At 42.2% G+C, this 25087-nt stretch overlaps 1 protein-coding gene across 4 annotated transcripts in view; it reads left to right on the top strand.

Moving 5' to 3' along the window:
• CACNA2D3 (calcium voltage-gated channel auxiliary subunit alpha2delta 3) overlaps window positions 1-25087 on the top strand; it is an 808785-nt gene that overhangs the window by 383949 nt on the left and 399749 nt on the right. For all 4 annotated transcript variants that reach the window (XM_067043906.1, XM_067043907.1, XM_067043905.1 and 1 more), the window contains one exon: window positions 18597-18686. In XM_067043906.1, coding sequence (XP_066900007.1) covers window positions 18597-18686 — 90 coding nt within the window. The remainder of the gene's footprint in view (window positions 1-18596; window positions 18687-25087) is intronic.

Below are 25087 nucleotides of genomic sequence, written 5' to 3'. Positions count from 1 at the left end.
TTAAATGGATCTCATTGAAATTAGAAAAAAACCCTTTTCTATGTGAAAGACCCTGCTGAAAGGATGAAAAAGTGTGTGGTTTGCAAATATCTTCTCCCAAGATATAGTTTGGAACTAGCAATCTATATGAATATACTTACTATATACTTACTATATGTAAAGTACATATAGATAGAGTACAAGTATATAAAGAATACATAATGCCAACTCAAGAGTCCAAGCATAATTAGAAAATGGGCAGAAGACATTTTGTTGAAGAGGATATACAGGTGAAAAGTGAGTTTATGAAAAGATATTCAACATCATTAGCTAGGGAAATTGAAACCCCAATGAGATATTACTACACACCTATTGGAATGGCTAGAATAAAATAAATGAATAAATGATAAAAAAACACCAAATGCTGGCTAGGATGTGGAAAAACTGGATCACTCATACCATACACTGCTGAAAGGAACATAAAATGATACATACACTTTGGCAACATTTGGCTGTTTCTTATAAAACTAAACATACAGTTACGATGTGACCCAGCACTGGCACTCTTGGGCGTTTATCTCAGATAGATGAAAACTTGTGTTCATACAAAAACCTGTTAGCAGCTTTATTTGTAGAAGGTAAAAACTGGAAACAACCCGGATATCCTTCAGTAGGTGAATAGTTAACAAGCTATGATATATCCTTACCATGAAATACTACTTAGCAATTAAAAAAAAAGAGAACTATTTGTACCCACAATAACTTGGACAAATCTTTGAATATTTGGGGAATTATCTTGAGTGGAAAAAGCTAATCCCAAAATAATATATACTGCATGATTCCATTCTTATAACATTCTTGAAATGACAAAATTATGGAAGTGGAGAACAAATTAGTGGTTGCCAGGGGTTTGGGTTGGGAGTGGGGATAGGTCAGTGGTTATAAAAGGGCAGCATGAGGGAACCTTGTTTTGATGGGATTGTTATGTATCTTGACTTTATCAATGTCAGTACCCTGATTGTGATATTATATCACTATATACTATATAGATAGTGTATATATATATATATATATATATATATATATATATATATATATCACTATATCCTGTAGATTTGCATCATGTCAGTGGAAGAATACTAGGTAAAAGGTATAAGGCATTTCTCTGTGTTATTTCTTTTTTTTCTTTCTTTTTTTTTTTTTTTTTCGGTATGCGGGCCTCTCACTGTTGTGGCCTCTCCCATTGCAGAGCACAGGCTCCGGATGCGCAGGCTTAGCGGCCATGGCTCACGGGCCTAGCCACTCCACGGCATGTGGGATCTTCCCGGACTGGGGCACAAACCCCGGTCCCCTGCATCGGCAGGCGGACTCTCAACCACTGCACCACCAGGGAAGCCCTCTGTGTTATTTCTGACAATTGCACGTGGATCTATACTTACCTCAAAATAAAGAGTTTAATTAAAAATATTATGAAGTATACAAGTTGATCTTAAAAAGGGGCTTTATGAAAATAGTGCAAGCAGTTGAACAATGTGTGTTAGGTTGCTTTAGTTTAAAAAAAGGAGCTGACTGTAGCTCAGTTTCTAATGGCAAGGGATTTCAATGTTCTTACCTCAAATCTCAGAAGACAAAGCATTTATTTTTCATTGGAATCTTGGGATATTTTAAGCAAAGATGAGCTCTTTTGGCTAAATTCAACCAATTTCCATTTCTGTCATCAAATAGATGTTAGGCCACATACATTAAGGACTCGCATCGTGGATGTGACACAGACTAGCAAATTCATAAAAAGCAAAATGATAATTTACATCACCTCACCTAACTGCCAAGTCCTGGGGTGGAAAAGTCTGCACCCAAGGCCTTGAACATGGTGTCAGGAGTCATCCCCACTCCCTCCAGTGCCTCTCCTATGTATCTTCTTATGGACTCTGATTCTGCAAGGTCAGGTGCACATTCTGGATCCATAATTGCATCTCCAGTGGCTGGAGCAGCCCGGCCAGGAGCCTGGTCCCAGTGTCTACAGCTATGGCAAGGAGGCAGGCCTGTGTTCGACAGACCTGCTTGGTTTTCTAGAAGGAAAAGACTGGGCAACTAGGTCAATTGATGCTGACCTACTGAGGTTGATGCTCAGTAGAAACATGAATGAATGAATGAATGGATAAGCCACCTGGGAGATGATTCTGGTTGAAAAATTTTTTTTTTTTCATTTCAGTAGAAGACCCACAAAACACTGAAAACAAAAGCATGACATGCATTACATTTTAATATAATCAGGATAACCTGAACTCGATTGTGAATGAAATTATCTGATTCCAGGGTTGATATTCCTCACTACTCTGTCTAGTTCAGTCCAAATCCCTTGAATGGCAGCTTTGAAGCCATTTTCTCATGTTCTTTGTGAAATAGGAATGGGGATTACGACCTTCGGTATAAACCTGTGTACAACGGGCAGTGTGCATGCACGTTGATGCCAGCCTTCCATCCTGTGAGTTAAATAATTCTGACTAAAATGTGCCAAATCCTTTGTGATGTTTCATTCTTCACTCAGAATATCCATGTATATCCTGACAACTTCTCATGACAGCCAAATATCATGTCTTTCTTAGCTTTTCATCTTATGACGATTTCCCTGGTGGCCACTGTAATGCTACTTGCAGTTAATGAAAGGGTATGAAAGGGCTTCTAGAAGGCAACATCTGGGATTATTATGTCGTGTACCTTCAGTCCAATGACAGTTAACTCTGGTTTCCCAATATTTAGGTGACCTGAAAAATCAAAACTGGATAATTTTAATTAAAACAGTTTGATAAAAGTCATCTTAAAAATTTGAAAGAGGAGGGCTTCCCTGGTGGTGCAGTTGTTGAGAGTCTGCCTGCCGATGCAGGGGACACGGGTTGGTGCCCCGGTCCGGGAAGATCCCATGTGCTGCGGAGTGGCTGGGCCTGTGAGCCATGGCCGCTGAGCCTGCGCGTCCGGAGCCTGTGCTCCGCAACGGGAGAGGCCACAACAGTGAGAGGCCTGCGTACCGCAAAAAAAAAATAATAATAATTGAAAGAGGAGTGAGAGAATCTTGATGTCTTGAAATAAAAGAAAATGTTAGGGCAAAAACACTGGCCTTGGACAGACTAAATAGTCCTGTTTCACAGATTTCCTGTGATTTTGCTTGACATGGCCCATGACACATCATCCCTGAACAAGTGATCTTGACATTCTATTAAGTTTTTGTTTTTGGCTTTCAAAGTATTGTTTACTGTCTAGAGAGAATTTTGCTTTGCTGCTTTATGTACCAAATAACGGAAATATTCTTTCTTTAAAGAAAGAGAAACCATGACAAATTGGTTGAGCTTGGAGTTTAAATATAGAATTCAAATGAGTAAACTCTCGTCCTAATCTACTTCAGACCTCCTGAACCGTTCATCAGACCTTAAAATGAACCTCCTGTGGTCTCTCTTGGGGGAGGGAGGAAGATTAATGATATGGTATTTCTCTGGTTTTATAATGAAGATGTTCTGAAATCCACTGAATTTCATGGCTCTGTTCAAGATTCATTTGTATTTGCTGCAAAATCAACCAATCTTAGAAACCCATGTCATTCTCATCTTCCTCCACAGTTTTGATCTTTCCCACGGGATCAGGAGACACTGAACTTCCATGACTTAATAAAAATACATGTCAGAGTTGCTGGATTTTCCCCAGTATTGTTTCTTCCAGCCTGAACTTTGTCAAGAGTCATCCTGGATTCTAAAACTTCCCACTTCCTGTGGCTTTATGGGCATCCGGTGTACAGATGGGTATACGTTGTACAGATTTGCTAGTGTTATGGGAGTGAGGGGTATGTTATGAACTGTAAGCAGAAAGTAGCCCTCTGCACATTGGTGAATGTTACCTGCTCAAACACCAAGGGAGACAAAATTGCAGAGAGAACAAACACTAACCCATTTTTATTGAATTCAGAATTAATAAAAGGTAGTAAGAATTGCATTGCTTTAAAAAATGTCACAGTACATTTAAAAATACAGAGAAAAATTTGGAATAACTTAAATGTAAATAAATTTTTCTAGATCCAAAATAGCACAATGAGCTCTAAACAAGAATAAGGTGGGTTTACATATATTACCACAAAAGAGTAACAGTGGTCTATAGTTAGGTGAACTAAAAGCACGGCGTTGTACAGCAGATCTCTGGAATTTATCTTGGAATATTGAATTATAGGGCCCCTCCTTATTAAGTCTTCCATTATATGCCTCCTGTTTGCCTATCCATTCTCCTCTTTTGCTATTATGACATTTACCCCCACCCCTGCCCTCCATCTTCTTTCTCTCTCTCCCTCCTTCCTTCCCTCTTTCTTTCCTATTCCAGCCATGTTAAAATTCCTATAGCCTAGAAGTCATCGTGCACCCTCTTGAAACCTTACATGTGTTCTGTTTTCCCTGTTTGGAACATACAACTTTTTTCCTTCCTATTCTCCCACATCTCTTTTGCCCAATTAACTTTTTCATCCTCTGATCTCAGATAGAATAACAGTGCCCTCTGTGGTTTCCCCATGATGCCACGTGACGATCTGGTTTCTCTCTGCCCTTCCCACTAGCCAGGGTCTCCTGGATGGCTTTGTATTCACCACTGTTTCTACTGCATCCAGCATAGGGCTGGGCTGTGCATAAAGAGCACTGAATGGAGGAAGGAAGGAGCACGTCGGATCAAGTCATTCTCCTGATCAAAGCCCTCCCAAGGTTTCCTATTCCACCTAGAATGAAACCTAACCTTCTTTTCAGTGAGTGCAATGCCTGCCGACCACTCTACGCCCTTTCTTCATCCACTCTGGGCGTGGAGTTCGTTTCTTTGTCATCCCGCTCTATGCCGTGCCCACTCCCACCTCCTAAGGGCCTCAGCACCAACTCCTCCTCCTGAAAGCATAATGGGAGAATGGCATTAGGGCGTTTTGCAGGGCCAGCATCTTAACAAATTTGAGTAATTGATTATTCACTTAAGTAATAATGATAATTAATGATTTCTTAAGAAGTTTTTCTGCCCCAAATGTTAACATGTAGAAAGATAGAGTATATGAAGGCTAAACTGCAGTTCTCAGAACAAGCCACTTCCCAGAGCATCTCTCCTAGAGAGACCAGCCCTTCTGCATGAAGTTCTCATGCGCATATATACCACCAAGCTATCCACCTTTTGACATTTTTAATGGAAACACTCAAACCATTAAACTAGAATGTGCTGTCCATGATTTCACAAATATTTAGTTAACAATCATGGGAATTGTACCTTGCAATGTGGCGCAGAAACAGTTCAGCACTTGGATGCACACATGTCCTGGGCCATCAGTAAATATAACAATCTGTGAGTAAAATGTGACTGACCCAGAGCACCTGGGCTACCCTAGAGACCACTTCAGACACTTATAAAAATAATACTGTCTGTGACTATAGTCTAGGTTTTTGGCCAGCATCTAATGTCCAAGAAACCCCTGTCTTACACTAAAAACCAAGTTATTTTTATGGCAGGTGTCACTGATGGGAAGATAGAAAAGAGTAGAAATGGCAAGAGGTCCTGCAGCACACTGTAAAATCCTGCCTTGTTGAGTGGCAGGTGCAGCCACCTTAGCTATTCTGCTGTAAACTTCTAGAACACTGTGAATGTCAGGGTAATGGGAACCCAGTCATGCCTCCCTCACACCTCGGTTGCAACTCCTTACTTTCCAAAGCCTCGTCTTCTCTCTCCTTTCATTGAATCATCACTGACTCCGGGAGAGGAAGTCACACCCTGCAGTCTCATATTTTATATTGGATGAAATGAATCTAGGGTGACTTGATCAGAATAAAAAACTACTAGGAGCAGCCTTATTAAATTGTTATTTTTGTAGGTTAAAAAATGGTCTGGGGCTTCCCTGGTGGCGCAGTGGTTGAGAGTCCGCCTGCCGATGCAGGGGACACAGGTTCGTGCCCCTGTCCGGGAAGATCCCACGTGCCGCGAAGCGGCTGGGCCTGTGAGCCATGGCCGCTGAGCCTGTGCGTCCGGAGCCTGTGCTCCTCAACGGGAGAGGCCACAACAGTGAGAGGCCCGCGTACAGCAAAAAAAAAAAAAAAAAAGGTCTGATAGTTCAGCATTTCTCTTAGGCTCTTAGGTGTTATGGCCAGTCCCTGTTAATTGGGAGGCGACCTCAGGTGTAACACATTAGCCTGTATGCTCCCAATAGGTTGTACAGCTGATTCAATTAATCACTATTAAATATATAAATTAACTGTACAGGAGCCTAAAAGCAAATAAAGTAACTAATTAATAAGAAAATAACCAAAAACAACCTGGTCATCAGAACAATGGACTTTCATATGCAGATTACTGCAGCAGTGTGGGAAAGCAGCCCTTAGGTCTGCCCTCTAACTTCAATTATTTCTGAGGGATTAAACCTGTTCCTTTTGCCAAACATGGTTAAAATGAGCTATGAGAAACCCCCTGAAGGCAATGCCGTGTGACTTCACTCTGTGCTCATTCCTTAGATCTGGGCCTGGATGCCAGACCATCTGAGGATTAATTAGCACACTGGCCACAGGGGCAGAGCCTGGGGACGGTAGGGAGCTGCCAGGGTCTCTGCCTCAGCTGCACCACTGAGCCTGGGGAGGATCATCCAGATGCCAGGCCCAGACCCTCTGCTCTGCCTGCCAAGGCCCTGGTGGTGTAAGCCAGCTGGCACAGAGTGTGGGCAACCCTCGAGTTTGCGGCCAGTTAGTTGCGCGAAACACTTTAGGATCAGGGGTTGGCGCGGAAGGCATTTCTCAGGAAGGAGCTGTTGTCTGACCTGAACCTTGCCAGTTCTGCATTCTCAAGTATTGTCTGATGCAGCCTGTCCCCTCCCTGGGGGAGTGACGTACAATGGCACACTTGGGTAGAAGACCCAAAAACTAACAGAAGGAAGCTCCTGCAGCCTTGCTCCCTTTACACATTGTGCCCTGTTGCTAATTGAAGATCAGTCTCCTCTCCATTAAACACGTTCAGTGCACAAAGCAGAAAGTATTTTCGCTGTGTAGCTGCCTCTTCTTATCTTTAGAGAGAGAAGATGTTCTTCTATCTGTAATAGTTAAAAGATTTGCTTTATGTCTAGCAGCTTTCTAGGGTATTTGCCTCAAACTCTTGCTGAGTTGAGCTGGATTGACCTCATTTAGCAGCTAGCTGGGTCTTGGAGGGGAGCATCTAACACAAATCAGTGTGCCTTGGTTGAAACTGATATCTCATGATCATTCCACTAGGGTAGTTAGAAAGTTGCATGCCTGGCTTTTTCTCAAGGACTGGTTTGGTTTTGGGAACTACAGACTGCCGAGTACCCAAGATAATGGGGTATGCTGTGAGGCACTGAGGGAGCTGCCTCATGAATGGAGCCTCCTGCTGTACTTGTTTTTGGCTTTCCTTCCTTGCCAGCTGTATGAGCCTCCCATGCCATGGCTTCATCGTGTGTACATCTAATGAGTCGTGCATGGAAGCTGCAGGTCTTAGAAGGGGAAGTTCACTGAGTGCAGCTCTGACCCAATGTCTGGAGCCCTCCCTGTCATTCTGCTCCCAGGATGCTGCACTGGACCTCCTTGCCCAGAGGTTTCTTCACTCATTTTTGTTGATAATCAAATGTTTATCTATCTATCTATATTTTTTGATGATGCCCAGATCGTGTACCCAATGTCTTACACTTGGATTTGTGTGATCCAGAGTAGCTGACCAAGACCACTCACTCACATTTTCATCATGGACATATCATTTTGGACGAGTCTGGTCACATTTGGCTAAAAGCATTTTGACTTAAATAATTTCTAAATTCCCATTCTGGTCATCAGGTGGTGAATGATTAAAACTTGGCAGCTGGGCCTAAGAATCCCAAGAACAATATTAAACAATGTGTAGATTCCTAAGCCCATTGGAGATCTACTGGATTAGAATCTGTCAGCCTGGAGCCCCAGAATGTTTTTTTAACAAGTTTCCGGGTACTTCTGTTGTGGTCCGTCCATGAACCTACTATTAGACATCATTGGGATCTAGTACACCCCAAAACTTTTGCTCCAGTCACCTCACAGAAATTAGCTATTCTCCTTGGATTTTTTTGGATGTGGAAGCTTCATGAGCATTTACCTTCTGATCTCTCATTACTGTTTCCATTCCAAGCCTTGGGAGCCTGATTTAAATGTATGAGTTATTTGGGGAGTTAAAATATTAAATATTTTCATGGTTAGGAGATGCCTTCTAAAACTTCATTTTTCCTGATATTTGACGCCAGCTAATTTTAATAGCTGGCTTATCAAACTAATAGCTGTGAAGGACTCCGTGTACAGTTCCCAGTTAAGGATAAAATGCTGTGTTCTTATTTTAGCCTTTTAGGACACTGGGAAATAAAACCAGGTATTGATGAACATGAGTAGACATTTATGTAGAGACAAAAGTCTGTGAATGGAGACAGTCTTCTAATACAATGCCAAGTTCCTGTCCCTATGTCTGCCCCAAGCCAAGTTGACATCAGGACTGGCTAAATAATTTGCAGGGCCTAGTGCGAAATGAAAATGAGGGGCCGCTTGTCCAAAAATTAAGGATTGCAAGGTGGTGGCCGCAGATCATTAAACCTGAGCCCTTCTAAACGTGGGTTCCTGTGCGAAGCCAACCCTGGACTTGGTCTCATTTATTAGCTCTGAGAATAAATATTTCCTCTTTTTTTACCTGTTTATAAGATGGCTTCAAAAGAGCATCTACATAATAATAAGAAGAAAAGAGTTCTGAATTACTGTACAAAGTTTTGAGGTAGGTAGACTGAGTTTTAGGGTTCTGTCTTTCTTTTTTTGAACCAGTGTTAAATTTGTTTCTACTTCACTTGTGGTGATGTGAAAGTTTATCTGACCACTAGAGGAGGTATATCTCTTCTTTACTACCACCCCAGAAGGAGCTTCTATTGGGATCTTTTAAAAAACACCAGCCCCATAATCTGAGATTTCAAACTGGAGTTGAAGCAGTGCAGTGCCTGCTGTTGTTTAGACATTTCCACTGTCTGAAGTTGAAGGTTTTTGTGGGTGGTCGCCCTCTGTTCGGTGTCACTGTCAACAAACGTGTGAAAAGAAGAAATAACCACAGATGAGGACAAGCTTCAATCAGCTCTGCCTTAATTAGCGAGTCGGTTGCATTTGTAGCACAGGCAGAATCAATTAGGGAGCTGGGCTAGGAGACAGCACTGGCCCTGCCATCCGCCCAGCCTGGAGAATGTAGGTAGGTGGCTCCACCGAAGAGGAAGAGATGCTGTCCCTAGCCTCCTCCTAAACAAGGCTCCAAGACTGCTTATTTCACCCAACTGTTTTCAGTTCTTTTATTTTCCAAGAATTCCTCCTATCTGCCAGGCTCTCTCTGCCTCATCTATCCACTCTCTTCCTTTCTTTCAAGGGCCTGCCCCTCTGAGGTGTCATTGTGTGGGTTTTTCTGGTTCCCTTGAAGGCAGGGACCATCTCTTACTGCTCCAGGTCAAGAGTTAAGCACCCAATGGGCACTTGATAGTATGTCTGTCTCATATGGAGCAACCTGGTATTTCTGCATATTGAAAGGTGGCTTCAAGGCTGATTCCAAAATTTGGAATTCTTCCACAAATGTGGACATGCTAGGAAGAGGTGGCTCATCTACAGCATTGAGGCTTTGTCTGTGTAATGATGCTTTCATTTTTAACATTTCTTATTATACAAAATAATAAAGAATGTTGATAGGCAAAAGGAAGAAAATTTTAAAAGTCACATGTAATCTTACCAAAAAGAACCACTATAATACCATTGTGTTTATCCTGAAGGCCGTTATATCAGATATATGTGCTTTTAAAAAAAGATACATTGTAATTTCTTTAAATGTCTTTTAAAATTATAGCAAGTTGTGATAACCCTTCTAGTCCCTGAAATATTTTTCTACAATATTTTAGATGGCTACAGAGAATTTCAACCTCCTTATTGTTGAAAATATAGTTTGCTTTCCTTTTTTTTTTTTTTTTTTTTTTTGCGGTACGCGGGCCTCTCACTGTTGTGGCCTCTCCCGTTGCGGAGCACAGGCCCCGGACGCGCAGGCTCAGCAGCCATGGCTCACCGGCCCAGCCGCTCGTGGCATGTGGGATCTTCCCAGACCAGGGCTCGAACCCGTGTCCCCTGCATCATCAGCAGGTGGATTCTCAACCACTGTGCCACCAGGGAAGCTCTGCTTTCCTTTTTTTTGCTTTTATAAATAATGCTGTAGTAAGCATCTGTGTATAAATATTTGCATATTTGCTTGATTAATTCCCTATAATAAATTCATGGAATTGACCTTGGGTCCAATCATATTTAACTTTTGCATTCATATAAGGCTTTTTATATATTTTAGTTTGTCCATTGATTCAACAAGTATTTGAGTGTCTGCCTTGGGCTAGCTAGGCACCATAAAGGTGTTGGGGCCATAATGTGAGCAAGACAAATGAAGTCCTTTCTCTCATGGAGATGCCAACTATAAATATACATCTCTTCATAGCTGAAGTTTCCAGAGCTTGGCATTGTGTTTGGAATGAACTAAAGCTGTGACTTCTGTCTGGTCTTGTATACTACAGTTGATGAAAGCCTCCTTCCTCCAAGAAGCAAACTTGAATCAACTCAAGGTTTTTATAAAGTTTATGAACTTGGACCTTCAGAAATGTCAGAAAGATGTGAAGAGTGAGGCCTGCCTGTTTACACGCACACACAACGGCATCTTGCCAGGCGAGACACAAAGCAAGTGCTTCTGTCCAAGTAGCATTTGGACTGTGGCTTTCCTCAGTCTCTGGAAGGTTCTCAGAGTTGGCTCCCTCAGAGGCCTCACAAGGAGGATGATGAACTGATAAGGCAGGGAGTCCTCCTGGACCCCACCTTGCCCTGCTGTGCAAAGCTTCTGTGAAGGCACAGGTTCCACTTCCAAGTATTTACAGATTGCAGAGAATATCCAGTTCTGTGCTCATCATCATCATCTTACATGGGATAGTTAGTGCTTCTGCCATTGAAATGAGGTTGTAGCTCAACTGACTACCTGGTATGAATTAATACTCATTGTTCACATCCAGGAGATCCATCTTGTCTCTAATTTGGTGCTAGTGTTAAACAGCTGCTACCTCCAGACACTTCAATTTGTAATATACACCATTAAGGAGAAACGGGACTGACTCAGACACAGTTCTATCACGTCTGTACTTTCTCCCCCAAATTGCAAACATCTGGACCTGCCTCTTTAAAACCAGCTTTATTGGGCTATTGTGTTTTCAGATTTGAGAAACACAATCTCACAGTCTGCCTTCCCCACCGGAATCTAATGACAGTCCAATTCACTTTGAGGTAGTGGTGTTACAAGATGTGTACACGTGCTTCTCTCTGCAGCATGTAGAGGGGGAGCACACGTAGTGAGGAGATAAGAAACAAAGGGTAGCTTTCCCCAGGAAAGAAAAATCCCAATATGTCCCTAAAGAGTTAGAGAAAAGGGTTTCTGGAAAATAGGTGGTCCAGGGGGTGGTTTGAGACCTAGCAGAAAAGAGTGTACCCAAGACAGAAGAGAAGGTAATACTGATGACCACAGTATTTATTGGGTGCTTTATATACATTAGCCTCAGCTTAAGTACTCATGCCCTAGGTCCGTGACATATGTGCCCAAAAGATGGTGTAAAATTAAGCCAGGGGATTTCTCAGACTCCACTGGAGCATGGGAGAATTATCCCAGGGTTGGGGGTGAATGAGGGTTTGTTGTCAGGAGGAATTACATCATGATGAAGAGTCCATATTTATATGAAATCATCTCGTGGCCTAGTATCAGTCAGGTCGGAAGGCAAGAATGGAGATCCTCTGAGTTTCTGACAAACAAGCTGCTGCAGTTTGGGTTTGGAGCTTGTTGGTGATGGGACCATTGCAATGTGTGAAGGCTTTTTTGGAAATTTCCATGAGGAGTTTGGCACGAGAATGAGACAGACATGATCACTGGGACACCGCTCCTCTATTCAGTCTGATTTTATATTGACATGAGCAGTATCCCTATTTTAGGAGAAGGCAAGTGGCACCATGTCTGTTACTCATAGAGCTGAAGATTGGAGAGCTTTCACAGAGCACTCATACCTCTAGCTTCTTAATTTTAGTTTGTCACCTGGTGGCCATAATACAAAGTAACCTAACAAAGCCAAGCATGTTTGAACTATCTATCAGAATTCTTCACTCCCTGGGCACTGACAGATGCTAGGTGTGACCCAGGCAGCAAGAAACAGGGACCTGCACACTTCGCATATCTCCTTCGCTCACATGCACAAGCTTGTTCCATTGGATCTCATCAAAAAACATAGATTCAACAGTAAAATTATTAAGAATTTCAAGATAGTGACAGCGTAGTATTAAACCAAGCATGGGCCCTTTGAGCATGGGGCGCTGTGTGGCTGCATACGTCATGTACCCATGGAACCAGCCCTGCATGAGATCCCTAGGGCTGTGTATGCTGCATCTTGTCAGGGACATTGAGAGCTGCACCCTGTGTATTGGAAGGGACCGATTGCCTATGGGTTTAGATATGAGGCTCTGCACTTTGAAACCCACCTTCCTCTTACTTGTTTTGCCATCCTGGGCAAGTATTTCACCATTCTAAGTCTCCACTCGCCTATGTGTAAAATAGGAACCTAATAGTACCTTTTAGGGGTGTTTAGGAGGATCAAGTGGGGTTACGGATGAAAAATACCCAGTGCCCAGCACACAGTTATCATCCGGCCAGTGCTGGCTGCCATTGGAGGAATTGGGTGAGGCAATTTCTGCAAGTCTTCCCATGGCTGCAGCAACCCTTGTTCAGATGTAATGGACACAAAATTGGGGTCTGCTGAACTCAAGTGACCTGGATGGGCATCATTGATAGGTGGTTGTTAGCCTTTCCCCCAAGTAACCCCAGCCAGGACCACTGACTCTCAATGACTCTGTGGATGGGGAATTGTTTTGTCTCCCGATGGCCACTTTTTATATTAATCCCCTGCTTTTAATTGGGATGACTCAAACGTTCCATTATAATTACGTAGGAAAAAACATGATTGCTATTATCACAGAGAGAGTTATCAGTATTGATTCAACTATATCAAATGCTGGTGGAGGGAGAGGGTTGTTTCGCCAGGACCCTCCTCTGGCCTGGATGTTGTGACTGTTTCACAGAGATAAGCGGCCTCGCCGTGCCTGCTGGCATCGGGCATAGGCAGCCGTGGTGCTCGTGCTGGTTCATCTCCCCAGGCTTTAAGCTGCACTAATTGCTTTGGAAGCGAGGCCTTCTCCTGAGCAGCAGCATATGCTGCATGAGTGCCTAAAGCAAAGATAAAAAGCCAGCCGCATCCTCCTTTATTGAGGTTTAATAATAAAATGGAACTGTCACCATTCCCAATAAATTGTTTATTTTAATTTAGAAAAATAATGGAAACTGGCCACCTTCTGGCACATAGTTGTTGAGGACTGTTTTCCTGGCTCGGCTAATTCTGAACCTCCTGTTCTTTGGTAGCTTGCTCTGAAAGACACTGAGGCCTTGGTGTCAGTAAAATCAACTACGTGTCTCTCCGTTTAATAAAACATGGCCCTTAAAGGGTGAAATAAGTCATTTTTCAAGGTGAATTAGACTGTGAAGTTGTAAACCAGGAAGTTGGTATAGGTGTTTAAGGTGTAAAGTTTTGCAGGATTTTTTTTCAAGTATTTCTTTTAGCAAATATGAAATTAAAGTAGTCTCACATGTTTCTGTCATTGCAGTTCTTTCAGATTTTTCCTGTAATAATAGTGAGAGGTCAGCTTGATACCTCTTGCATTAAGAGGGAAAAGAAGGCATAGATGAAGGAAGTATCTTTACTAAGGCTTATAGAGGGGGTGAGTGGCAAAGTGGGAGTTGGAATTCAAGACATCTGGCTCTTGCTTGCTGCTTCTAAGGCACTGATGCTCTCACTTTTCTACCCAGTACACAGAAACTTTCCCATCCTCATTTCATAGGGAGCAAAATTGAGGCCTGAAAGCCAAAGCTACTTGCCTCAGGGTGTCATAGCCAGTAAGTGGACTAGGACTCAGTCTCTTGAATCCCAGTTCAGTTTTATTCCTGCGAAGTCCATGGGGTCTATATACCAGTTGCTAACATACAAGTATAATATGATTGCATTAAATATAAACATTTTTGATCTTACAGTAAGTAGCCACACCTGAGAATAGGAAAAGAAATCTGTATTGATAAGAAGGCTGCAGGGCAGTCAGCCAGGCCCCTTCATTCCCTTTCAGTCACTACCCTTGGAGTGCACACAATTAGAGTTCACCTTCAGCAAGTTACTCCAGGCCATGGGGAGCAAAAGCCAGGGCTGTTCCATCCACGTGCCCCACGAGTGTGCTGTGTAGGAACTGCCTGTCTTTGTCTGGCATGGGCACTCAAACAATGTGCAAACCAGGTAATGCAGTGACAATGATTAAGAAGGGGAGGAGTGGGGCATAGATGAGATGAGAAGGATCATTGTAATGCAAGGGGGTCTTTGGGGAGGTATTGTCTCAGCCAGGGTTATTGTGATGGGCTTGGTCATCAAGGTCCTTTGGATTGAGTGGCCTGAATACAGCTAAATCTGGTCAGGCAAAGAAGCAAATTTATTGACTCGCTTACCTGAGAAAACTAAGCATGGCTGGATCTAGGGGCTCAAGCCATGCTGTCGTGACTCTATCTCGCCCCCTTCCATTATGGGCTCTGTTCTTCTTGGCTGTTACCTTTATTCAGATGAGCTCTTCCTGTGCAGTGGCTTCATGGCTGCTGGTAGGACCAGCCTGCCTCCCTGACCTTTCAGTAATATCAATGGAGAGAGAGTCTTCTTCCTCACGTTCCAGTAAAAGCCCAACTGTGGCCTCTGGAATGGAATTCACAGACTGGATAGGGCTGATCAAAGGGCCCACCCCTTGATCTGGGAAGGAGAGATGTTAGTTTCATCCAATTTATATAAATTACGGAGTGGCGGGGAAGAAGGAAAATCAGAAGAAGGGGAAAGGATGCTGAACAGGCAAAATCACACATAGCCACTGGCCTTAGAGTTTCCTCTGACTCACCATTAGTCAAGAGGAAAGACCAGACTAGCCCTTGTGTCTCCAGGTCAGTTTTATCCAATAGAACTTTATGCGATGATGGAGATATTCTTCAATCTTCACAGTCCGATACAGTGACCACCAACCATATGGGGCTGTTGAGCATTTGAAATGTGGCTTGTGTGATCAAGGAACTGAGTTTTTAATTTTAGGTAATTTTAATTAAATTTAATGTAAATAGCTACACGTAGCTCATGGCTACCATAATGGACAGAGCAGCTCTTAGTGGAGGTCATATTGCAGGAGATGGTTCCCTGGAAGGCAAGACCCCCTGTCCCCACTTTGGAGGAGAGTTGGGCTTAGGGTTAAATGCAGAGCGTGGAAGACCAAGATGATGAAGTTGAGTTGGTTTAGGTTGTGAAGTAGGAGGAAAGGGAGTTTGGTTGTGAGGGAGAGGACAGGGAGGAAGAAATAAAGAGAAACTTTCATTTGTGACATCATTTGGAAACCTTCAACTTGAGGAAATATTTTTTCTGTCTCATATATGAACTCAGTTTCTACCAGGAAGAAACAAAATCACAATTGACCTTGTTATAATAGCAAATTTAGGGGAATTCCATGACATGTTATTGCATTTTGCTCTAAATGTCCAACAATAAAAGCAACCATTGCCTGAATCAACATTCTGCACATGACATGCAACTACACATGGAGTAAAAGAAAAATTGGTGTGTTATGAAAAAAAACTGTGTAAACTTGTGTGATTGAGCACAATTAAATGCAGTTGACAGAAATGACATCAAATGAATAGAACGAACTTGTCAAGGCAGCATCCAGTCACTGGGATGTGAATCTGGAGCCGGTTAAAGACCAGACTCTGATGGGCCTATCATCCTGCTCTGTGTCCTATAGGGTGTGTTGGGGCCACCCTGAAGTGGTGCTTGCCAAGCCTAAGTCCTCTTGGTGGTCACTGCTCACCCACAAGTCGGGTTTCCAAGGGTGGAGGTTCTTGGAGAAGGCAGACTGATTTGCTCTGATCCCCTCTTGCCCACTTGCAGCGGGATGCATGGGCTTCCTCAGATTCAGTCAGCTTCCTAGGTTTGTCCACCGAGTGCTCATGGAGAACATGCCATGAGCTCGGCATCCTGCTGGGCCTTAGGCATCGAGCAAGAAGAACAGAGAAGCAGGAAACTTGGTCCCTGGATGTGTGGTTTGCCTGGGTCCCTGGTCCTCAGCATGCCACTTGATGATCGCCTGTAGACTCAGCTGCAGCCCAAGTGCAGGGATTAAGAGCAACCATACTGGAGACAATCTGGCCAAGTGTATGTCAAGCCAGTGCCTGGCCTGCAGGCTATCCCCCCCACCCCCCACCAGAAAAAAAGAGCAGCAGGTGTGTAGTGGAAAGAAGAAGGGCATTAGAGCAGCTGAAGCCAACCTGGGTAGAACCTGGGCCAGGCAGCTTGGAGGTATGTGAATTTAGGCACAGTACTGGACCTCAGTATTAGCATCTGCAGAGTGGGATGATGGAACTTCACAAGGTTGTTGTGAGGACACAGTTGACTGGTGTTTGTTAAGGACCTAACACAGAGTAGGCTTCCAGAACCGGGGCTGCTCTGGTTAGCATGAGAGCATGGTTGCTGGAAGGGTTGGACCCGGGAAGAGGTCTTGTGTGTGGTATGAGTATCCCCAGGGTGATTTGCCAACTTCACATCCAGCCTTGATTCATGTTAGGCTTAGGTGTCATTAAAGCTGATCACCAGGGCTTCCCTGGTGGCACATTGGTTAAGAATCCGCCTGCCAATGCAGGGGACACGGGTTCGAGCCCTGGTCCGGGAAAATCCCACATGTCGCGGAGCAACTAACCTCATGTGCCACAACTACCAAGCCTGCACTCTAGAGCCCACGTGCCACAACTAGTGAAGCCCATGCTCCTAGAGCCCATGCACTGCAACAAGAGAAGCTACTGCAGTGAGAAGCCTGTGCACTGCAACAAAGAGTAGCCCCCACTCGCCACAACTAGAGAAAGCCCGTGTGCAGCAACGATGACCCAACACAGCCAAAAATAATAAATAAATAAAATAAATGAATTTATTTTTAAAAAAATAAATAAAGCCGATCACCATAAGGATCCCACGCAAGCTTTCCAGTCCAGTTTGCCAGCAAACCTGCAGTCCATCCTGACGACCAGAAACCCCAGGCAGGACAGCATCTTAGAACCATCAGTCATGTCCTAGGATCAGTCTCTATGATGCTTCGATCACTTTTGGAGTCCTCAGGCAGACACATTGTGAGTGGGTGTCACCATGTGGATGCTGATGGCACACTTGGAGCACTGTTGGGTGTCAGGCACAGTAGGAGAAAGGAAGCCACTCCTAGGCCAGGAAGTCACTGGCAAACCTTTACCACTAACCCAGCCCTCTTGCCCCTCTCCCTCCTAGTGACTTTTCCAGCCATTTCCCCAGCCGACAAGGGTATAAATGCCTTTGGAAAGAGAATAATTCATTTCAATAGAAAAGATATGGTTTTGGAATGGGTCAGTTGGAAAGTGATGCCAGGTGCTGTGTTGCTGTGGACATAGGCTTTGGGCCAGTGACCATCATGTACGTTCCTGTGTACCTGGGCATGCGCCTGGGCCCGCTCTTGCCTCTTTGTTGGGAAGCAGAAATGTTTGGGTTTCACAGTCACTTTCTTTGTCCCCTTTACTTTCCAGCTAATGCTGGGCTTCTGTGGAACCAACATAGCAGGAGGGCCTGGGGCTACTCCTGAAGAGGTTTCTTCCCATCTGCCTGTTCCTCGAAGCCCTCTCTATTTGTAGCCTGGATTTCCTTTCCATAGTCACAGTTCTCATGTTGTGATCCAGCCTTTAGCCTCACTCTGGCTCTTTGGAAGTGGCTATTGAGCACCTTCTGTGTATCAGAAACGTGGTAGATGTAGGGGACAATAGACAACCAGACATGCCGTGTCTTAGGAACATCACAGTCTTAAGTGGGAGAGAATCTAATCAGGCGATTACACACCTGAATACTAAGTGCATGGTGGATCTGAGCCTGGACTTGCAAGGAAGCATTCCAAGCTCTCAGGTGGGTGTTCTGGGAAGGTTCCCAGGGCAGGAGGGGGTGATATTCAAACTGAGACCCCAAAAGTAGGTAAGAGAGACCATCAGGATGGGGAGGGGAGGGCTGAAAATGGATGGAAAGTGTGTTCCCAGTGGAGGGAGGGCATGCATGAAGTCTTAAAAAATCATCAAGAGTGGGAAAATAGAGGGTGGGAGAGTGGAGAGTCATGGGAGATGAAATTGGAGAGGAAAGCAGGAATTTTCAACAAATTACATACTTTTCACCAAAATCTGAACTTCTTTTCCCCTAAACTGTAATCAAAGCTAAAAAAAATACACATGGAAGGTAAATTTTGTATTGAATAAGTTCTTATGTTTTGAATTTGAAAGGCAGAAGCCAAATTATGACCATTTGGATCTGAGAATCATTGGTTTTGCCTTGGCATGTGCTTGTTCATTCAAGGTTGGTGTTTCATATAACAGGACAGATGCTAATGGATTTTTTTGCTTTGTTGTTTCAGCACTTCAGGGAGCATCTGGACAAACTTTTTGCCAAAGGAATCGGAATGCTGGATATAGCTCTGAATGAGGCCTTCAACATTCTCAGTGATGTAAGCTCCTCTTTGATTTGCCTTTCTCTTTTCCGGGAGAATAGATGGGTTTTTTTTTTTAAGTTGTGGACCAGCATTATTGTTAGCCCTGGCTGTCACTGAGCAGTATTCACAGGCGTAGAATGGGGGAGGGTAAGGCTGGCCATATGAGTGATCTGGGGAACCAGGTCCACCTGGTGAATCCGTACCAGCCCCCTGCTGGGCAGAGTTGATGGTGCAGTCTGGTCAGGGGACTCACCTGACACACTCATTGACTCTGGGGCCGTCAGTGTCTCAACACTAGAGCACCATCTAATGCAGACATCTTTCTTTTTTTTTTTTTTTTTTAATTCTTTCTTTTTTTTTAACATATTTTTTAAAAATTTTTTAAAATTTTTTTTAAAACATCTTTATTTGAGTATAACTGTTTTACAATGGTGTGTTAGTTTCTGCTTTACAACAAAGTGAATCAGTTATACATATACATATGTTCCCATACTCTTCCCTCTTGCGTCACCCTCCCTCCCACCCTCCCTATCCCACCCCTCTAGGTGGTCACAAAGCACAGAGGTGATCTCCCTGTGCTATGCAGCAGCTTCCCACTAGCTATCTAATTTACGTTTGGTAGTGTGTATATGTCCCTGCCACTCTCTCACATCGTCACAGCTTACCCTTCCCCCTCCCCATATCCTCAAGTCCATGCTCTAGTAGGTCTGTGTTTTATTCCCATCCTACCACTAATCTCTTCATGACATTTTTTTTTCTTAGAGTCCATATATATGTGTTAGCATACGGTATTTGTTTTTCTCCTTCTGACTTACTTCACTCTGTATGACAGACTCCAGGTCTATCCACCTCATTACAAATAACTCAGTTTCATTTCTTTTTATGGCTGAGTAATATTCCATTGTATATATGTGCCACATCTTCTTTATCCATTCATCTGTTGATGGACACTTAGGTTCCTTCCATGTCCTGGCTATTGTAAATAGAGCTGCAATAAACATTTTGGTACATGACTCTTTTTGAATTATGGTTTTCTCAGGGTATATGCCTAGTAGTGGGATTGCGGGGTCGTATGGTAGTTCTATTTGTAGTTTTTTAAGGAACCTCCATACTGTTCTCCATAGGGGCTGTATCAATTTACATTCCCACCAGCAGTGCAAGAGTGTTCCCTTTTCTCCACACCCTCTCCAGCATTTATTGTTTCTAGAGTTTTTGATGATGGCCAATCTGACCGGTGTGAGATGATATCTCATTGTAGTTTTTTTTTTCTTTAACATCTTTATTTGAGTATAACTGTTTTACAATAGTGTGTTAGTTTCTCCTTTACAACAAAGTGAATCAGTTATACATATACATATGTTCTCATATCTCTTCCCTCTTGCATCACCCTCCCTCACACCCTCCCTATCCCACCCCTCTAGGTGGTCACAAAGCACAGAGGTGAACTCCCTGTGCTATGCGGCAGCTTCCCACTAGCTATCTGATTTACATTTGGTAGTGTGTATATGTCCTTGCCACTCTCTCACATCGTCACCGCTTACCCTTCCCCCTCCCCATATCCTCAAGTTCATGCTCTAGTAGGTCTGTGTTTTATTGCCGTCCTACCACTAATCTCTTCATGACATTTTTTTTTCTTAGATTCCATATATATATGTTAGCATACGGTATTTGCTTTTCTCCTTCTGACTTACTTCACTCTGTATGACAGACTCCAGGTCTATCCACCTCATTACAAATAACTCAGTTTCATTTCTTTTTATAGCCGAGTAATATTCCATTGTATATATGTGCCACATCTTCTTTATCCATTCATCTGTTGATGGACACTTAGGTTCCTTCCATGTCCTGGCTATCGTAAATAGAGCTGCAATAAACATTTTGGTACATGACTCTTTTTTTTTTTTTTTTTTTTTTTTTTTGCGGTATGCGGGCCTCTCACTGTTGTGGCCTCTCCCATCGCGGAGCACAGGCTCCGGACGCGCAGGCCCAGTGGCCATGGCTCACGGGCTTAGTTGCTCCGCGGCATGTGGGATCTTCCCGGACCAGGGCACGAACCCGTGTCTCCTGCATCGGCAGGCGGACTCTCAACCGCTGCGCCACCAGGGAAGCCCCATGACTCTTTTTGAATTATGGTTTTCTCAGGGTATATGCCTAGTAGTGGGATTGTGGGGTCATATGGTAGTTCTATTTGTAGTTTTTTAAGGAACCTCCATACTGTTCTCCATAGTGGCTGTATCAATTTACATTCCCACCAGCAGTGCATGAGTGTTCCCTATTCTCCACACCCTCTCCAGCATTTATTGTTTCTAGAGTTTTTGATGATGGCCAATCTGACCGCTGTGAGATGATATCTCATTGTAGTTTTGATTTGCATTTCTCTAATGATTAATGATGTTGAGCATTCTTTCATGTGTTTGTTGGCAATCTGTATATCTTCTTTGGAGAAATGTGTATGTAGGTCTTCTGCCCATTTTTGGATTGGGTTGGTTGTTTTTTTGTTATTGAGCTGCATGAGTTGCTTATGAATTTTGGAGATTAATCCTTTGTCAGTTGCTTCATTTGCAAATATTTTCTCCATTCTGAGGGTGGTCTTTTGGTCTTGTTTATGGTATCCTTTGCTCTGCATAAGCTTTTAAGTTTCATTAGATCTCATTTGTTTATTTTTGTTTTTATTTCCATTTCTCTAGGAGATGGGTCAAAAAGGATCTTGCTGTGATTTATGTCATAGAGTGTTCTGCCTATGTTTTTCTCTAAGAGTTTGATAGTGTCTGGCCTTACATTTAGGTCTTTAACCCATTTTGAGTTTATTTTTGTGTGTGGTGTTAGGGAGTGTTCTAATTTCATACTTTTACAGGTAGCTGTCCAGTTTTCCCAGCACCACTTATTGAAGAGACTGTCTTTTCTCCACTGTATATCCTTCCGTCCTTTATCAAAGATAAGGTGACCATATGTGTGTGGGTTTATCTCTGGGCTTTCTATCCTGTTCCATTGATCTATATTTCTGTTTTTGTGCCAGTACCATACTGTCTTGATTACTGTAGCCTTGTAGTATAGTCTGAAGTCAGGGAGCCTGATTCCTCCAGCTCCATTTTTCATTCTCAATATTGCTTTGGCTATTCGGGGTCTTTTGTGTTTCCATACAAATTGTGAAATTTTTTGTTCTAGTTCTGTAAAAAATACCAGTGGTAATTTGATAGGGATTGCATTGAGTCTGTAGATTGCTTTGGGTAGTAGAGTCATTTTCACAATGTTGATTCTTCCAATCCAAGAACATGGTATATTTCTCCACCTATTTGTATCATCTTTAATTTCTTTCATCAGTGTCTTATAGTTTTCTGCATACAAGTCTTTTGTCTCCTTAGGTAGGTTTATTCCTAGATATTTTATTGTTTTTGTTGCAATGGTAAATGGGAGTGTTTTCTTAATTTCCCTCTCAGATATTTCATCATTAGTGTATAGGAATGCAAGAGATTTCTGTGCATTAATTTTGTATCCTGCTACTTTACCAAATTCATTGATTAGCTCTAGTAGTTTTCTGGTGGCATCTTTAGGATTCTCTATGTATAGTATCATGTCATCTGCAAACAGTGACAGCTTTACTTCTTCTTTTCCGATTTGGATTCCTTTTATTTCTTTATTTTCTCTGATTGCTGTGGCTAGAACTTCCAAAACTATGTTGAATAAGAGTGGTGAGAGTGGGCAACCTTGTCTTGTTCCTGATCTTAGTGGAAATGGTTTCAGTTTTTCACCATTGAGAACAATGCTGGCTGTGGGTTTGTCATATATGGCCTTTATTATATTGAGGAAAGTTCCCTCTATGCCTACTTTCTGCAGGGTTTTTATCATAAATGGGTGTTGAATTTTGTCAAAAGCTTTCTCTGCATCTATTGAGATGATCATATGGTTTTTCTCCTTCAGTTTGTTGATATGGTGTATCACGTTGATTGATTTGCGTATATTGAAGAATCCTTGCATTCCCGGAATAAACCCCACTTGATCATGGTGTATGATCCTTTCAATGTGCTGTTGGATTCTGTTTGCTAGTATTTTGTTGAGGATTTTTGCATCTATGTTCATCAGTGAGATTGGCCTATAGTTTTCTTTCTTTGTGACGTCTTTGTCTGGTTTTGGTATCAAGGTGATGGGGGCCTCATAGAATGAGTTTGGGAGTGTTCCTCCCTCTGCTATCTTTTGGAAGAGTTTGAGAAGGATAGGTGTCAGCTCTTCTCTAAATGTTTGATAGAATTCGCCTGTGAAGACATCTGGTCCTGGGCTTTTGTTTGTTGGAAGATTTTTAATCACAGTTTCAATTTCAGTGCTTGTGATTGGTCTGTTCATATTTTCTATTTCTTCCTGGTTCAGTCTCGGCAGGTTGTGCATTTCTAAGAATTTGTCCATTTCTTCCAGGTTGTCCATTTTATTGGCATACAGTTGCTTGTAGTAATCTCTCATAATCTTTTGTATTTCTTCAGTGTCAGTTGTTACATCTCCTTTTTCATTTCTAATTCTATTGATTTGAGTCATCTCCCTTTTTTTCTTGATGAGTCTGGCTAATGGTTTATCAATTTTATTTATCTTCTCAAAGAACCAGCTTTTACTTTTATTGATCTTTGCTATTGTTTCTTTCATTTCTTTTTTATTTATTTCTGATCTGATCTTTATGACTTCTTTCCTTCTGCTAAATTTGGGGTTTTTTTGTTCTTCTTTCTCTAATTGCTTTAGGTGCAAAGTTAGGTTTTTTATTCGAGATGTTTCTTGTTTCTTAGAGTAGGATTGTATTGCTATAAACTTGCCTCTTAGAACTGATTTTGCCTTGTCCCATCGGTTTTGGGTCGTCGTGTCTCCATTGTCATTTGTTTCTAAGTACTTTTTGATTTCCTCTTTGATTTCTTCAGTGATCACTTCATTATTAAGTAGTGTATTGTGTAGCCTCCATGTGTTTGTATTTTTTACAGATCTTTTCCTGTAATTGATATCTAGTCTCGTAGCGTTGTGGTCAGAAAAGATACTTGATACGATTTCAATTTTCTTAAATTTGCCAAGGCTAGATTTGTGATCCAATATGTGATCTATCCTGGAAAATGTTCCATGAGCACTTGAGAAAAATGTGTATTCTGTTATTTTTGGATGGAATGTCCTATAAATATCAATTAAGTCCATCTTGTGTAATGTATCATTTAAAGCTTGTGTTCCCTTATTTATTTTCATTTTGGATGATCTGTCCATTGGTGTCATTGGGGTGTTAAAGTCCCCTAGTATGAATGTGTTACTGTCGATTTCCCCTTTTATGGCTGTTAGTATTTGCCTTATGTATTGAGGTGCGCCTATGTTGGGTGCATAAATATTTACAATTGTTTTATCTTCTTCATGGATCGATCCCTTGATCATTATGTAGTGTCCTTCTTTGTCTCTTGTAATAGTTTTTATTTTAAAGTCTATTTTGTCTGATATGAGAATTGCTACTCCAGCTTTCTTCTGATTTACATTTGCATGGAATATCTTTTTCCATCCCCTTACTTTCAGTCTGTAAGTGTCCCTAGGTCTGAAGTGGGTCTCTTGTAGACAGCATATATATGGGTCTTGTTTTTGTATCCATTCAGCCAGTCTGTGTCTTTTGGTGGGAGCGTTTAATCCATTTACATTTAAGGTAATTATCGACATGTATGTTCCTATTACCATTTACTTAATTGTTTTGGGTTGTTCTTGTAGGTCTTTTCCTTCTCTTGTGTTTCTTGCTTAGAGAAGTTCCTTTAGCATTTGTTGTAGAGCTGGTTTGGTGGTGCTGAACTCTCTCAGCTTTTGCTTGTCTGTAAAGGTTTTAATTTCTCCATCAAATCTGAATGAGATCCTTGCTGGGTAGAGTAATCTTGGTTGTAGGTTTTTTTCCTTCATCACTTTAAATATGTCCTGCCACTCCCTTCTGGCTTGTAGAGTTTCTGCTGAAAGATCAGATGTTAACCTTATGGGGATTCCCATGTGTGTTATTTGTTGTTTTTCCCTTGTTGCTTTAAATATTTTTTCCTTGTATTTAATTTTTGACAGTTTGATTATTATGTGTCTCGGCGTGTTTATCCTTGGGTTTATCCTGTATGGGACTCTCTGTGCTTCCTGGACTTGATTGACTATTTCCTTTCCTATATTAGGGAAGTTTTCAACTATAATCTCTTTAAATATTTTCTCAGTCCCTTTCTTTTTCTCTTCTTCTTCTGGGACCCCTATGATTCTAATGTTGGTGCATTTAATGTTGTCTCATAGGTCTCTGAGACTGTCCTCAGTTCTTTTCATTCTTTTTTCTTTATTCTGCTCTGCAGTAGTTATTTCCACTATTTTATCTTTCAGGTCACTTATCCGTCCTTCTGCCTCAGTTATTCTGCTATTGATCCCATTTAGAGTATTTTTCATTTCATTTATTGTGT

The sequence above is a fragment of the Kogia breviceps genome, chromosome 10 (genome assembly GCF_026419965.1).
Source record: "Kogia breviceps isolate mKogBre1 chromosome 10, mKogBre1 haplotype 1, whole genome shotgun sequence".
NCBI classification, from domain to species: domain Eukaryota; kingdom Metazoa; phylum Chordata; class Mammalia; order Artiodactyla; family Physeteridae; genus Kogia; species Kogia breviceps.
Note: the sequence above shows the minus strand (reverse complement) of the source record. Positions and strands in the feature narration are given on the sequence as shown.